Source organism: Gymnodraco acuticeps, unplaced genomic scaffold (assembly GCF_902827175.1).
Source record: "Gymnodraco acuticeps unplaced genomic scaffold, fGymAcu1.1, whole genome shotgun sequence".
Lineage (NCBI taxonomy): Eukaryota > Metazoa > Chordata > Actinopteri > Perciformes > Bathydraconidae > Gymnodraco > Gymnodraco acuticeps.
In genome coordinates, this window is record NW_022990440.1 from 826761 (window position 1) to 838974 (window position 12214).

General features: G+C 39.8%; 2 protein-coding genes across 7 annotated transcripts; both read right to left on the minus strand.

Moving 5' to 3' along the window:
• Nucleotides 1-5: 5 nt before the first annotated feature.
• LOC117552036 (ras-related protein Rab-27B-like) lies at nt 6-6174 on the minus strand. Of its 3 annotated transcripts, none has more exons than XM_034225227.1 (6): nt 6106-6174; nt 5181-5353; nt 4987-5072; nt 3339-3442; nt 3037-3160; nt 6-296 (listed from the first exon to the last, which is right to left on the minus strand). In XM_034225227.1, exons 2-6 carry the CDS (start codon nt 5331-5333, stop codon nt 107-109), a joined length of 657 nt encoding a protein of 218 aa, XP_034081118.1. In that variant the 5' UTR covers nt 5334-5353; nt 6106-6174; the 3' UTR covers nt 6-106. The 3 variants fall into 3 exon arrangements, with proteins under 3 accessions (XP_034081118.1, XP_034081119.1, XP_034081120.1); XM_034225228.1 differs by having other exon boundaries at nt 5181-5383; nt 6106-6162; XM_034225229.1 differs by having other exon boundaries at nt 5181-5348; nt 6106-6135.
• poli (polymerase (DNA directed) iota) lies at nt 5792-12187 on the minus strand. 4 transcript variants are annotated; one of them, XM_034225223.1, is made up of 11 exons: nt 12082-12187; nt 11723-11878; nt 11459-11584; nt 11209-11373; nt 10736-10882; nt 10188-10424; nt 9555-9733; nt 9376-9467; nt 9164-9297; nt 8166-8389; nt 5792-7804 (listed from the first exon to the last, which is right to left on the minus strand). In XM_034225223.1, the coding sequence occupies exons 2-11, from the start codon at nt 11814-11816 to the stop codon at nt 7061-7063; spliced, it is 2142 nt and encodes a 713-aa protein (XP_034081114.1). In that variant the 5' UTR covers nt 11817-11878; nt 12082-12187; the 3' UTR covers nt 5792-7060. The 4 variants fall into 4 exon arrangements, with proteins under 4 accessions (XP_034081114.1, XP_034081115.1, XP_034081113.1 ...); XM_034225224.1 differs by having other exon boundaries at nt 12130-12147; XM_034225225.1 differs by lacking the exon at nt 12082-12187 and adding an exon at nt 7966-8015 and having other exon boundaries at nt 7461-7804; nt 11723-12024.
• Nucleotides 12188-12214: the final 27 nt, after the last annotated feature.

Consider the following 12214-nt stretch of genomic DNA (forward strand, 5'->3'; position numbering starts at 1 on the left):
CCGGCCTCACCTATTAGGCACCCAAGTTAGGCTTTATAAAACAGCAGCATTTTGAAAATATTGTAATTTGGGGCAAACGTGAGAAGAGTGTCTACTGGTGGTAACATCAGCAGGCACACGTCCTCCTCACAGGAGCCTCCTCCACCTCATGGCTGTTGATGGGGCTGCCGTTGGGTTCAGAGCTGGGGCCTCCGGGAATGCTCTGCTCCATCCTCTTCATCACCAGATCCAGCAGCGTGGTCACTGCCTGGTCAACATCATCACCAGTCATTGCACTCGTCTCAAAATAGGGGATGCTGAGGAGAACGGAGAGAGAGATTAATGTGCCAGTTTTACCCAGAGAGGATTTTAGTGTGTTGCTGCTGCTGACTGACTTGAGTAGTTCAAGTTGAGTAGTTCAAACTAAAAAGTATTCTCAATGTACTTAATGGGGCAAATAAGTAATTGGCCTGGTGCTAGGGTAGGGTATCGAGAACCGGTACTAAGTCAATACCGGTACCTGATTGGACGGTATCGGTATACCATTAAGCCGCTGGACAAACGGTGCTGCTATCGGTATGTGTTCAGTATGTGTTCTATGTGTTACGTCTACTTCCTTAGTTTAACTTTAAACCATTCTGGTTGGTTGGGAACCCTCATCCCGTGTGATGTATCCGGTTTGAGACCCCTCTGATTGGCCACTGTAAATGCCACCCGTCATCTCTCTCAACAGCGCTCTTATGTTGAGAGACTCCCGCAGGCATGGCGGACAGAGCGAAGCGATCGAAGGTCTGGGTGCACTTTAAAAAAATGTAGTGGCGATAGTAGTGCAAGGTGCAATCTATATACTCAATTATTTGCTTGTAAAGGTGGTAACACAAGCAACTTAATGAAGCATTTGCAAACGAGACAATCATTTAATCTAAAACGGTGCAGCGTATTTGACAGCCTAAACAATGTGGCTGCTAGCTATAGCGGGCTTCAGCCGCGCCGTGTGTAAATATGACCTGAGCGAAGGCTGGCAGGCAGGTTAGCTGCTGCGCACGGGTAATATGTTTTATTTACCTGAGTGAAGTCTTGCAGGCACATCGCCTTGTCTTTTTTTAGTTTATTAACACTGACAGTGTATTAATGTGAGCTCCTACACCTATAATAATTTGGCCTTTCATTGAATGCTTTATAAACCAGTTAAACTTACATTTGTCATTGTGAATTGGAAAACTGCATTTAAATGTTGTTAAAGGTCAACGTTTCAATGTATGGTTCAGCAATTGTTGGTCGTTTACTAGGAATTGACATATTTTAAGCTCAAATACTTTGTTCTATGTTTAAACCTTCAGACACATTTTGACGTGTTTCAGTTCAGCACATCATTTATTTTGTGATGATTTAAAAGTACAATCCAGAATAATATACGTATTCGCCTTTATCTTTTTGCCATCTTAGCCTTTTTACCAATTTCTTCATATCACAGTTTTGCATGATGTCACTGTAGGACAATGTTTTAAGGATCTCTTGTCGAGCTAGGTTGTCAGTTTGAAATGTCTGGATGAAGATGTAACTGATTTATAAATGTTAAAAAATGCCTCTTTTCATCCTCTGTCTGAGAGAAAACCCCAAAAAGCATGATAGGGCGAGCCAGGCCCCTTTAAGTTATTTTATTTATTTGTGTCTGCTTCTGAGAAGCTAATGTATAAGTTATACAGTTATTTCTGCAAGAAAATTACAATAAAATGACTGTTTAATTTTCACATCTTGTATTCATGTCTATAATTTTGTGCACCAAATTATCGAAAAATACCGATACCATACCGATAAGCAGTACCGGTATCGGTATCGATAAAATCCTAACGATACCCATCCCTACCGGGAATAAAGAAAATAGTATCCCAAACTTCTGAAAAGGCCTTTAATTTATACAACTTGATGGATTTCTTTTAAAAGCACCTCAACTTGTTAAAATATCTTTCAATGTAGATTTTACATTACTATACATTTTGTATCACTACTTTTCTTGTTTTTCTAAGTATCCATTTTCTTTGTACGTATGATTATTGACATTTAATAAATAGGGAGGTATCTTCTTAAGCCATTTTTGGCTTTTAACCTCTCATACAATGTTCTAAGATTGAGTTGTCCTACTATCTACCGTTTTCTATAAACTCATGATCCTCAAACTTGTATCTTATGACCCATTGCTGGGGCCCTGACCCAAACACTGGGAAACTACTGTGCTCAATTAAATTACAAAACCCTAGGAGGAAGATCCATGTTAAAAAGAGCTCACTGCCATCATCCTGTGGTGTACTGGTGAGAGAAGTAACATGAGGGGGCTGCAGCACCCCCATCTGCGAGGCTCCACTAGCTAAATGTTCTGTAACTAAAACACTATAGTCATAGGCGGATTTTGCGGTGGGGGCAGGGGGGGAAGTGGCTGAAATATGTTACAGCATTACTACGTCTAAAACTGTTCCAATACAAATATTTCGTATATCAATATTTTAATAAGGTAGGACACTGGTTAATAATATTGTAGCGTGTTCAAGTAACCAAGGGATATAGTAGTTATCAAATAAGTATAAGATGGGCGGCTGTGGCTCAGTGGCTAGAGTGCTGGACTTCGAATTAGGGGGTAGCTAGTTTGAGTCCCACTGCAGTCAGCATGTCGTTGTGTCCCTGGGCAAGACACTTCACCCCAAATTGCTCCTGTGGGGATTGTCCACAGTACTGAATGTATGTAAGTCGCTTTGGATAAAAGCATCTAACAAATAACATGTAATGTAATGTGCACAGTTATGATACGTTTTACAGTTATGTAATGCACTGTTGTAGGGGGGAGAGACCCAACATGAGTGTGTGTGTACGGTGGGCATGAGTTGTGTTTGTATGTGGAAAAGTCATACTCAGTGCGGTGAGCGCAGGCTTTATTGCTACTGTATCCGTAGCACCCCACGCAATAGTTGGAACTGTGTACTGACGTCAGTAAAAAAGGTTTGCCCCCCCAAGCGCAAATGTCAAACTCCACCTATGACTATAGTGCTGTTTGCAAAGCCTCACCCGTATCTGTCTGCCAGGTCTCTGGCCTGTCTTCCGTGAACGTCCCTCACATCCTGGAGGTCTGCCTTAGTGCCCACCAACACGATGTCTGGACTATCACAGTACGCGTTGGCCTGTAGCTGACCTGAACCAACACAGAGGAAGTCCTTTTACACCCATGTAATGCAAATAGACACACATGAGCTTCAAACTCTCTTAGTTGACTTTCTCAACTCTCTAAACTCTGTGGCAACAACAGAGAGAACATTGATCCAAAAGAGTATTTATCTGAAGCAAAGCAGTGATGCTGAGATGACACATACTCATCCAGTTCCTGACGTTTAGGAAACTTTGCTGACTGGTCAAGTCGAACATCAGCAGGAAGCCCATGGCGTCCCTGAAGAAAGCTGTGGTGAGGCTGCGGAACCTGGAAAAAGATTAGTTTCACAGTATGAAGCTACCATGTGGAGATTTGATCCACCGTTAGGTCAAGATAGAAATACCTCACCATCTGCTGGAGGGTTTGTCATGACATTTTTCTACAGACATTTATGGAGGGTGAATCCTACTGATTTTGGTGGTACCCTGGCTTCTCTAGCGCCACCAGCAGGTTGACACGTTCAGTTTATTCCGAAATTGAATCCACATCTATCATATAGCAAATTAGATACATCCTACCAACTTTGGCGACCCCACAACTTTTCCTTTGAAGTTTGGCAGCCCAATGGGCTTGAGATTTCTAGTTTTTAAGTCAAATGTCTTAACAGCTTTTTTACCTCAGGCTAGTGATTCAGTCTCAATGTATAATAAAGCCAAGCAGTCCTTTCTATAAGACTCTGCTATATCTATAACATATGTTGTTTGTATTCCTAGAAGCACTGCTGTGTGTGTCTCCCTCTCTCTTTCTGTTAACTCAGGCTTATTGAAACTTGACCATCAGCAGCCCTGGCAAACTCTCTGTCTTCTTGGTGTTGGTGCCTTTTTACAATTAATTAAACATTTTTTTACGATGTTGTTTTATTATGTATTGCCTATCTGTCTGTTCCAGTAAACGTTTTTGGGGGGTTTCTCTTTATTCTTTCTTTCTTTCAGTCTTTATTTCGAACAGATTAAAAAATAACAAATAACAAATGTGAAAAACAGAATACCGTATTGTTATAATACAGTATTTATCCACATTCATGGTAATATTTGTATATTCAACAAAAAAACAAAAAATGTCTTCATATTAATAATAAATAATGTGTCCGAAAGGGAGTAGGAGGAAGCAAATGCTTATTAATTCCCACCACTTACTTGATCAATGATTGTCCTTTAAATCATTATGCAAGTTATTCCTACATACATTTATATTTATACATACATATACAATCATTTCTCATCTTCAATCACCTTCTTCATTCTCATAGTTTTCCCAAAAAGTGTTTCTGTACATCCTTTTAAACTGAATTATGCTTGTGCTTTGTTTGAACTCCTGCTCCAAACCATTCAAAGCAAGGGTTGAAAAGGAAGAGGCTGTTGTATCATATCGTATCGTTGTATTGTATCGTGGCTGTATAACATTTGGCTATTTTATTTAATATGAAAACAAAATAATTTGAGGGTCAATTAGGCTCTAATCTAAAGGCAGACACATTTTCAGCATGCAAACATGTTCTAGAAACCCAAAATGTAAGTGTCACCATGCAAATGTCCATCACGTCCAATACTTTGTTATCCAATACCAGCTAAACTAATGACATGCCCCTCAGCCGCAACTGCAGTTTGTGTTAAGTTGGATAATGCTTGAATGCTAATATGCTAAACTGAACTTTAGTGTGTAGTCCACACTCACAGAGCTGATAGCATAGCATTAGACTGTTTTTGTGATTATAGCATTTTTCAAATAATTCTGAAGGTACTTGCTTTCATTAGATTTAAATGAACACGTCCTAATGTAAAATATATAGTAAACATCAAGGTTAGGTTTACCTCTCTTGTCCCGCCGTGTCCCAAAGCTGAATGTGGACATTGAAGTTCTTCTCAGATGCCCCATCAGCACCTTTCCCAGTGTACATCTGAACCAAAGCAGGGAGAAAATCTTTTGACTCAGTTACATATTATTTGATATGAAGAAACATGCTTGTATGCAATGCTTGTATGCATCACTTATAGGCATCACTCACCACTCTCTTTTCCCTGAAGTCAATGCCCACTGTGGTGGTGAACTTGCGGTTGAACTTCTGGTCGGTGTACCTGTAGAGGAAGGTGGTCTTCCCCACCCCTGAGTCCCCGAGTGCCAGCAGCTTGATCAGATAGTCATAGTCCCAGTCAGCCATTGTGCAGCTGAGTGCCTAACCTGCCACAGAAGTGAACTCACAGTACACTGCTATAATGGTTTGATGGATCATGTAACATAAGAGGTGAGAGAAAGCTGGCATAAGTCAACATTTCCAGGTTGAGTAAACTAGAACAGGAAGGTGAAATAGTTCCACTTAAACTACATTTTTCAGTCCGAGGGTTCAGGACATCACACAGGATTAAAGCAAGACGTCATACCTCCACACAATGCATTAGGCTCTGATCAGAGAGGGGTGAGCACATGACCAGGGCTGGCTTCCACATGAGCAGTCAAATGTTTTGCCAGTTTTCTCAGACTTTGCTTGGAAAAAAACAGGGGCCTGTTTAGCAGACAGAACTCCTATGATTGACTTTAAGAGCCACAGTCAGACTGCTAAACGGTGCGTGACACCACTGAAGTCACCGCAATGCTTTGATTACACTTTCAGCTCAGAGGCAGAGAAAAATAGCATTTATTTCCTTCAGTTTATTCAACATTTCAATTTGCGAAGGAGCATTCAGAAAATATATAGGGTTAACTCAGATTTCAACACCACACTATGACATTTGGAGTTATTTCCCATGTACATGGTATTGTATCCTTTGAATCAGATGAGTGAGGAGAGGCTGAGTCATCAACACCATACTGTAAACTGCAGAAACAACAGTCCCTGTCTTTATCTGACAGAACCTTATCAAAACGATTTTCCTCAAATACCCATTGAGACAAATAAAGCTACCTTAAAATGACAAAAAAGTAATATACCTTACCAGTCTATCTGTAGGTAGTGCCAATGCCCATTCAGATATCACTCAACTCGTCCTGACAGAATAACGTATCCACTATCATGATGCTATGGCACATCCTGAACCTTTCCCCCTTCTTACATGTGATCCAGGGAGGAGTTTCAGATCAGCAGGAACTCAGCGAGGCTGCACTCACAGACCTTGTGTTTTCTGGTATTTCTCATGAAAGGGGGAAAAAAGGGCTCTTTGAAAACTTGATGTGGACGATATAAGCCTCTGTGGATTTCAGCGGAAATCGTCCAACCAAGGAACGAGGGCCCCCACTTCCAGAGGCTAAGCCATCCCTAAGTAATCCTGCTTCTTTAAACAATGGGGAAATACAAAAACAAGACTTCATTTCGGTGCCCTTATAATTTTGAAAATGACTTTTATCCATGTTTGCAGATTGTCACATAAGATTACTTTAGGTAAAATGAGATTGCAAACATTATGTGTAAGGCAGAAACAAATCAAGCCGTTTGTAAACGTTTTGAAATCAATATAAAGTTGTATAAACAATAAATGTCTGCATATTAACACTCAAATACAGGAGTGGAAAGAAAAAGAGAAACCCCTTAATCATAAACTGTCAGAAATGTTTATCAAATTCAACAGTTAAGCATTATTTATTGACTTCATAAGTCTGTAGTTTCTTATATGCCATTAATAGGCAAAATCAATGACGCATTCATTAACTGTGTAATGATATGCTGTTGTGGGTCTTACTGTGTATTATTTTTGCTATGATTTTTTTACTTAAAGAAATACTGTAAGTAATTTTGATATTATCTTTAATACGTCCGAAATTATTGTCATGTTTTAATTCACAGTGGTATTACTTTTGAACAAATGGAAATATATTTTTTAATAGAACATGACAAAATAGATCACAAGAGATGACTGTAATAAGTTACCTTACGCAGAAGTAACTAGTCCCTCTCTAACTGGGTTTGAAATACTTGAACAGATTGTTTGCCTGACTGCCTTTGCCTGCAGCCTTTCTGTCTTTGGTCGTCAGGCTTCTTCCTGGTTTTTTGGATGAGGGTGTCTTCAACACCGGCTTCTTTTGCTTCCATTCAGACATCAACTCCCTCTGAACATCCGGCGGAAGCTCTGAAAACACCTTAGGGTCCACATTTCCTGGAAAATCGCAGTCAGAAGACCGGGAAAATGACGCTCTCCCTTCTTCCATGACGTTCTCTACTGTGCCCGCAGGCCTCTGGTGATTCACGGTGGTTGGCCTATCAGATGAACCTAATTTGTTCAAAGCCTCTTTTATGTCTTTTTGCGAGTCATTAAACGACTCGTGTGTTGTGCAGGGGGGATCAATAAGAGCTGATGAGTTCACTGAAGTACCTGGGTGAGAGTTTGTGTAGGCAGGGGATAACAGCTCCTTCTGGATTTCCACAGGGAGAAGCCTGAACACTTCAGGGTCAAAATGTGGGGGCAATTGATGTGTCCCTGGTACATCTAGTTCTTCACTGTGTGACATGCAGGATACTCTCCGAGTGTCTTCTACAGCAACAACAGGGCTCTGTTTTATTGTAGTCCCGTGTAATGCTGCCTCAGAGCTACGAGACCTTTTAGTGGTTACTGTCTTTTTTGAGGGAGGTTGAGTAATCACGCTGTGTGTGCTAACCGGATGATCCAAGCAGTGACTACCCCCGTTCTGAGAGGAGGAATCCTAATGGAGAATCAAAAAAGAGTTGATTTATTTCAGGAATTTCAAAGTACTGACACACAATTTCTGAGAAGAAGAAATCCTGTAAGAATCATGTACCAGCACAGTGTGAAATGTAAGCATTTTGAAGATCTTTTTAGTACCACATAAATGCAGTTTATTACCTGCATACCACGTAAAGTATGAATGTGTGTTGGAAACCAGTAGGGAGGGCCTGGAATGTTTATATCAAAAAAGGTAAGGAAGGAATAAATCCCGAATTCCATGCTTTCTAGAAAAGGTTTTAAGTCCTCCAGATACCATAATGGAAATGATCTTATCAGTATTTAAAAGAAAGATAATACAGGATTATTCACTGTGCTACCTGGATTTGTGATGAGCAGATTTGTTGTGTTTTTCCAGGTGACGTGCTTTGTGTGAAGAAGGATGTTATCGAGCCCTTTCCGCTGACGGCAGCCCCCTTGGTCTGCAGGTTGCTGAAGCAAACGTTAAGTAGGGTGAGGTGGAAGGCGGCGCTGCTGTCCACCATCTTGTGGAAGAGCTTCATGGCCAGAGGGAGCAGCAGGACCAGAGCATCTTCACTGCTCTCTGTAGAAACATTACAGACAAAATACTTATATTCAGGTTTTTGAAATAAGTCTGCATGTCTGTTGTCATATTTGAATGATGTCATCTCCCTAAAATAACAAAAGAAAATCGTTTTTTGTAGTTATATAAGTGTAATGTAGTCCCTTAATTGTCCAGTGGGAACAAAGCATTTTTTGTGTTTCTCACGACACTATAATGATTGGCTGTCAATAAGAAAATATGAAGACCATCTATTTATATATTTTTTTATTTTGAGAAAGGGGCAGGTAATATTAATTTATTTTCCCTGCTTCTTTGCGGGTTTGGTGTGTTGACAGACATGTTGAGTAAATAATTGTTATACATTGAGTTTGTGCATACCATGAACGGAACAAAAATAAATAAAATGAAATGAAGAATAATGAAATGGTGTTGTTACCAGGCTGTTAAACTACCCCTGAAATACAGGTATGTGTGTTTCTCTTTGTGTACATTAAGAGGGAGAGCAGGGTTTTGACTGCAGTTAAAATCTGTTTTTCTAAAGGCTCTACCCCAACCAATTGATAGGATTGTGCAAAAATACCAGCTTTAAACAGAATGAATAGAAATACAAAAAATATTGATCAAATATTGATTTTGAATGTCAATGTGATGAATGTGACTTTAAACAATTCCATACAGCCATACTGCTTTATATGCTTTCAGGTATGTAGTATTCAGTGAGTGGAGGCCCTAATAAAGTTTCTCCATGTGCCATCCTGAGCTCTTGCAGTCCTTCATGGAGCTGGAGCTTACCGGAGGGGATCTTCTGTCCAACGTGGTTTGGGATCGGACACTGCCGACTCTCCCGGTTGAACCACTTATTAGTGGCAGAGTATTTACGGATGGTCAGCCTGAAGGTTTGAGGCTGCCTGCCATCATTCCGCATCCTAGTTTGGAAAAAGATGATAACAGTTTAGATGCAATGGCCTTGAGCAAATAATCAAGAAAAAAGACAAGTATCTCACCTCTCCACCAGATTGCTCAGGAGCTCTCGAGTCTTTTCCAAAACTTCTTTAGTTGATGATATCTTCTTGAAAGAGTCCTCATCACTAAGAGACTGAAACAAGAAAATGATACTCATTAAGGTAAACTAAGGTGAAACATTTATATATATTTTTTTCTTTTTTGGGATGTCCAGACCTACCTGAGGGGCCCCAGTAGGGGTGACAGGTGACTCATCTACTCCTAGGGCCAGATTCTTTAAGCGCTGAGCGCTGGGAGCTCCAAACTCTCTCGCCAAATCATTCAATGGGAAGAGCTGAAGGTCTTTCACGCTGGCCAATCCCAGGGCTTGAAGTCTCTTAGAAGTTTGATAACCCACCCCTAAAAAAATATGTATAGTTTTAGCAAATGCAAAAATATGTATAGTTTTTCCAAATGCAACCAATTAAAATCCTCTAAAATAAATTCACGCATACATCTTGGGCCTTTCAGAATGTTATCTTAAACAATAGCATCTCTAACGGTTCTATTTTACATTTTCATCTCTTAAATGATCTACAAGAATTGCAAAAATCTTAGTTATCCTTTTTTTATCTATCAAATTATATTCACGATATGGAATCTTTTAATAGCTTTTATTATTGTATTATTGGCTTGCTTTTCTTTCTATTGGTATATTTCTATGTGTTGTTTTTCTCTATTTGATTTTTTGTAGTTTAGGTGATGTCAGTGAAAATGGTGGTTGTCCCTGAATAATATCTTAAATATATATAAAGGTTAAATATAGATGTATTGATGAGTAATTCGTTTTTACACTTAAGTGGAAAATCTATACCTGGTACTTTACGGAGACTGCTCAGGGAGCCTATAATGTCATCAATGTTCTCTGTCAGCAGGGTGGTCTGCTGATTGGGTTTGAAGGTGCCACACACCAGTTTGGCCAGTAGTTTGTTGGTGGCGATGCCAGCGCAGCCAGTGAGTCCCAGTTTGCCTTTGATGTCTTCTCTAATCTCTGCTGCAATGTGTGAACCTAAAGCCAACCTTGGGTGATCCTGGGCTTCAAGTTCTGCACCTGGGCAGGAAAAGAAACACAGAATTACATCTGTGGGTGTAAAAACCTACAATTCTTCATGAGAATACAAAAGTAAACGTTTCATGAGGTGAAGAAACTGAGAGTGCAATGCAAATATTTTTAATTTATTTGTTGCTTTTTCACTACTCATTTCCTGGTTTCAATGTATAAGATGTAATGAGGTGGAAAATCTTGAGTCAATACTGGACTTGGGATTCTTGGGGTAAGCACCGATTGTTGTATTTGTTCAGTAAATACAAACACATTTTGAACAAGACATTTACACACTAGAGAAACAAAAGATTACTTACTAGTATGGTTGTAGACGTGTCCTTTAAATGAAAAGTTGTTAGACTCTGGTGTCTCTGCTAGCCTTCTTTCTACAATCTTTGTAATGTCTACAAAGTTTTCATCAAATCCAAGCCTCTCTACCAGTGGACAGTAGGACATGAGCAGCTCTGAACGAAGACAAGAGAAAAACAAGGTAAATATGAACAGACAATAAAAATGATGCAAGCTAAAATATAAAATAGCATAGAACAATCATCAGATAATAGAGTGAGCTTGTTGAAATGCCCATTTGAACCACAAAAACATGTATCCAACTCGTTTTAATCTCACTCAACTATTATTTTATACCACTTAACAGCCATAGATCAACATGATAAATGAATATGGGGCATGAGTTTAAGTGTGTTCTGTGTTGGATTATAGCCTACTCTTAATACTAAACACAGTATTTCATATTTAGATTACAGCTTTATTTGGGGGAAATCGTGCCTACCTGTCAGTTTATAGGACATTTCTCTGTAGTGTGTCAGGTCTTCTCCTTTAACCAACACTAGTTGAGGACATTTCTCCTTTGCGTCAGTCACAGACATCAGTTTAGAGACCCCCAGATCTCTTGCTACATAGTTACAGGTGACTATGATGTATTTCTGCTGAATACCTGATGATTTAAGATATATACGTTATTGAAGCACAATGAGTGTATTCTTCCACCACAGAGGATCTTTTGTAGTGAATCTGTTTACCTAAAGGGACCTCTCTCAGTGCAGGGTTTCTGATCATTTCCACCTGAGCATAGAAGCAGTCCAAGTCAAAATGCAAAATGACTCTGTGTGCAGGCGTTGGTCCTGATGTCCTATTGAGGCTTGGATCTGAAACAAGACATTAGTCATACACAATTCACCATTTAACACACATAGGTGTGACACAGAGACGTTTTTTTGTATGTATGTTAAAAAGCAAAATGAAAGCGGAAATAAACTGCAGTTAGCCAAACATTCTCCCTTTACCAGAAGCAGCAGCGGGAATGAGTGGGATTGAATCCACGAAACTGTATTTCCACTCGGTGTCATCCTCTTCCTTTTCATCCTCGCTGTTAGCCATTTTATACAACTCAAATGGTGTGCGTTTTGTGGATTAAATAGGTGGTTGTGGTTGGTTGCGACCTGGAAAGTGCACCAAAACAATGAAAATACTTTTTCATGTTAGTCCCAGATCAGTTCTGTTCAATAGCGCCATTGGCGGGTTTGCGGCGAAACAAGGAACTACAAAACAGCCTTGAAATGTATTATATTTATTCCAGTAGGCCTACTCAATTAATTGTACTCTAATACAAATAATATTAACAGGAATAATAATACAACTGTACCCTAACAGTGCAGTATAGAGCACACGTGACCCTGTATGAGGATTATACATAAAATACAGCCGGTGTTATGCCGTCGGTTGAAGCCTTGCCGTGGATTGAAGCCCTGTTCGCGGGGACGCGCAAAGGTGACGTC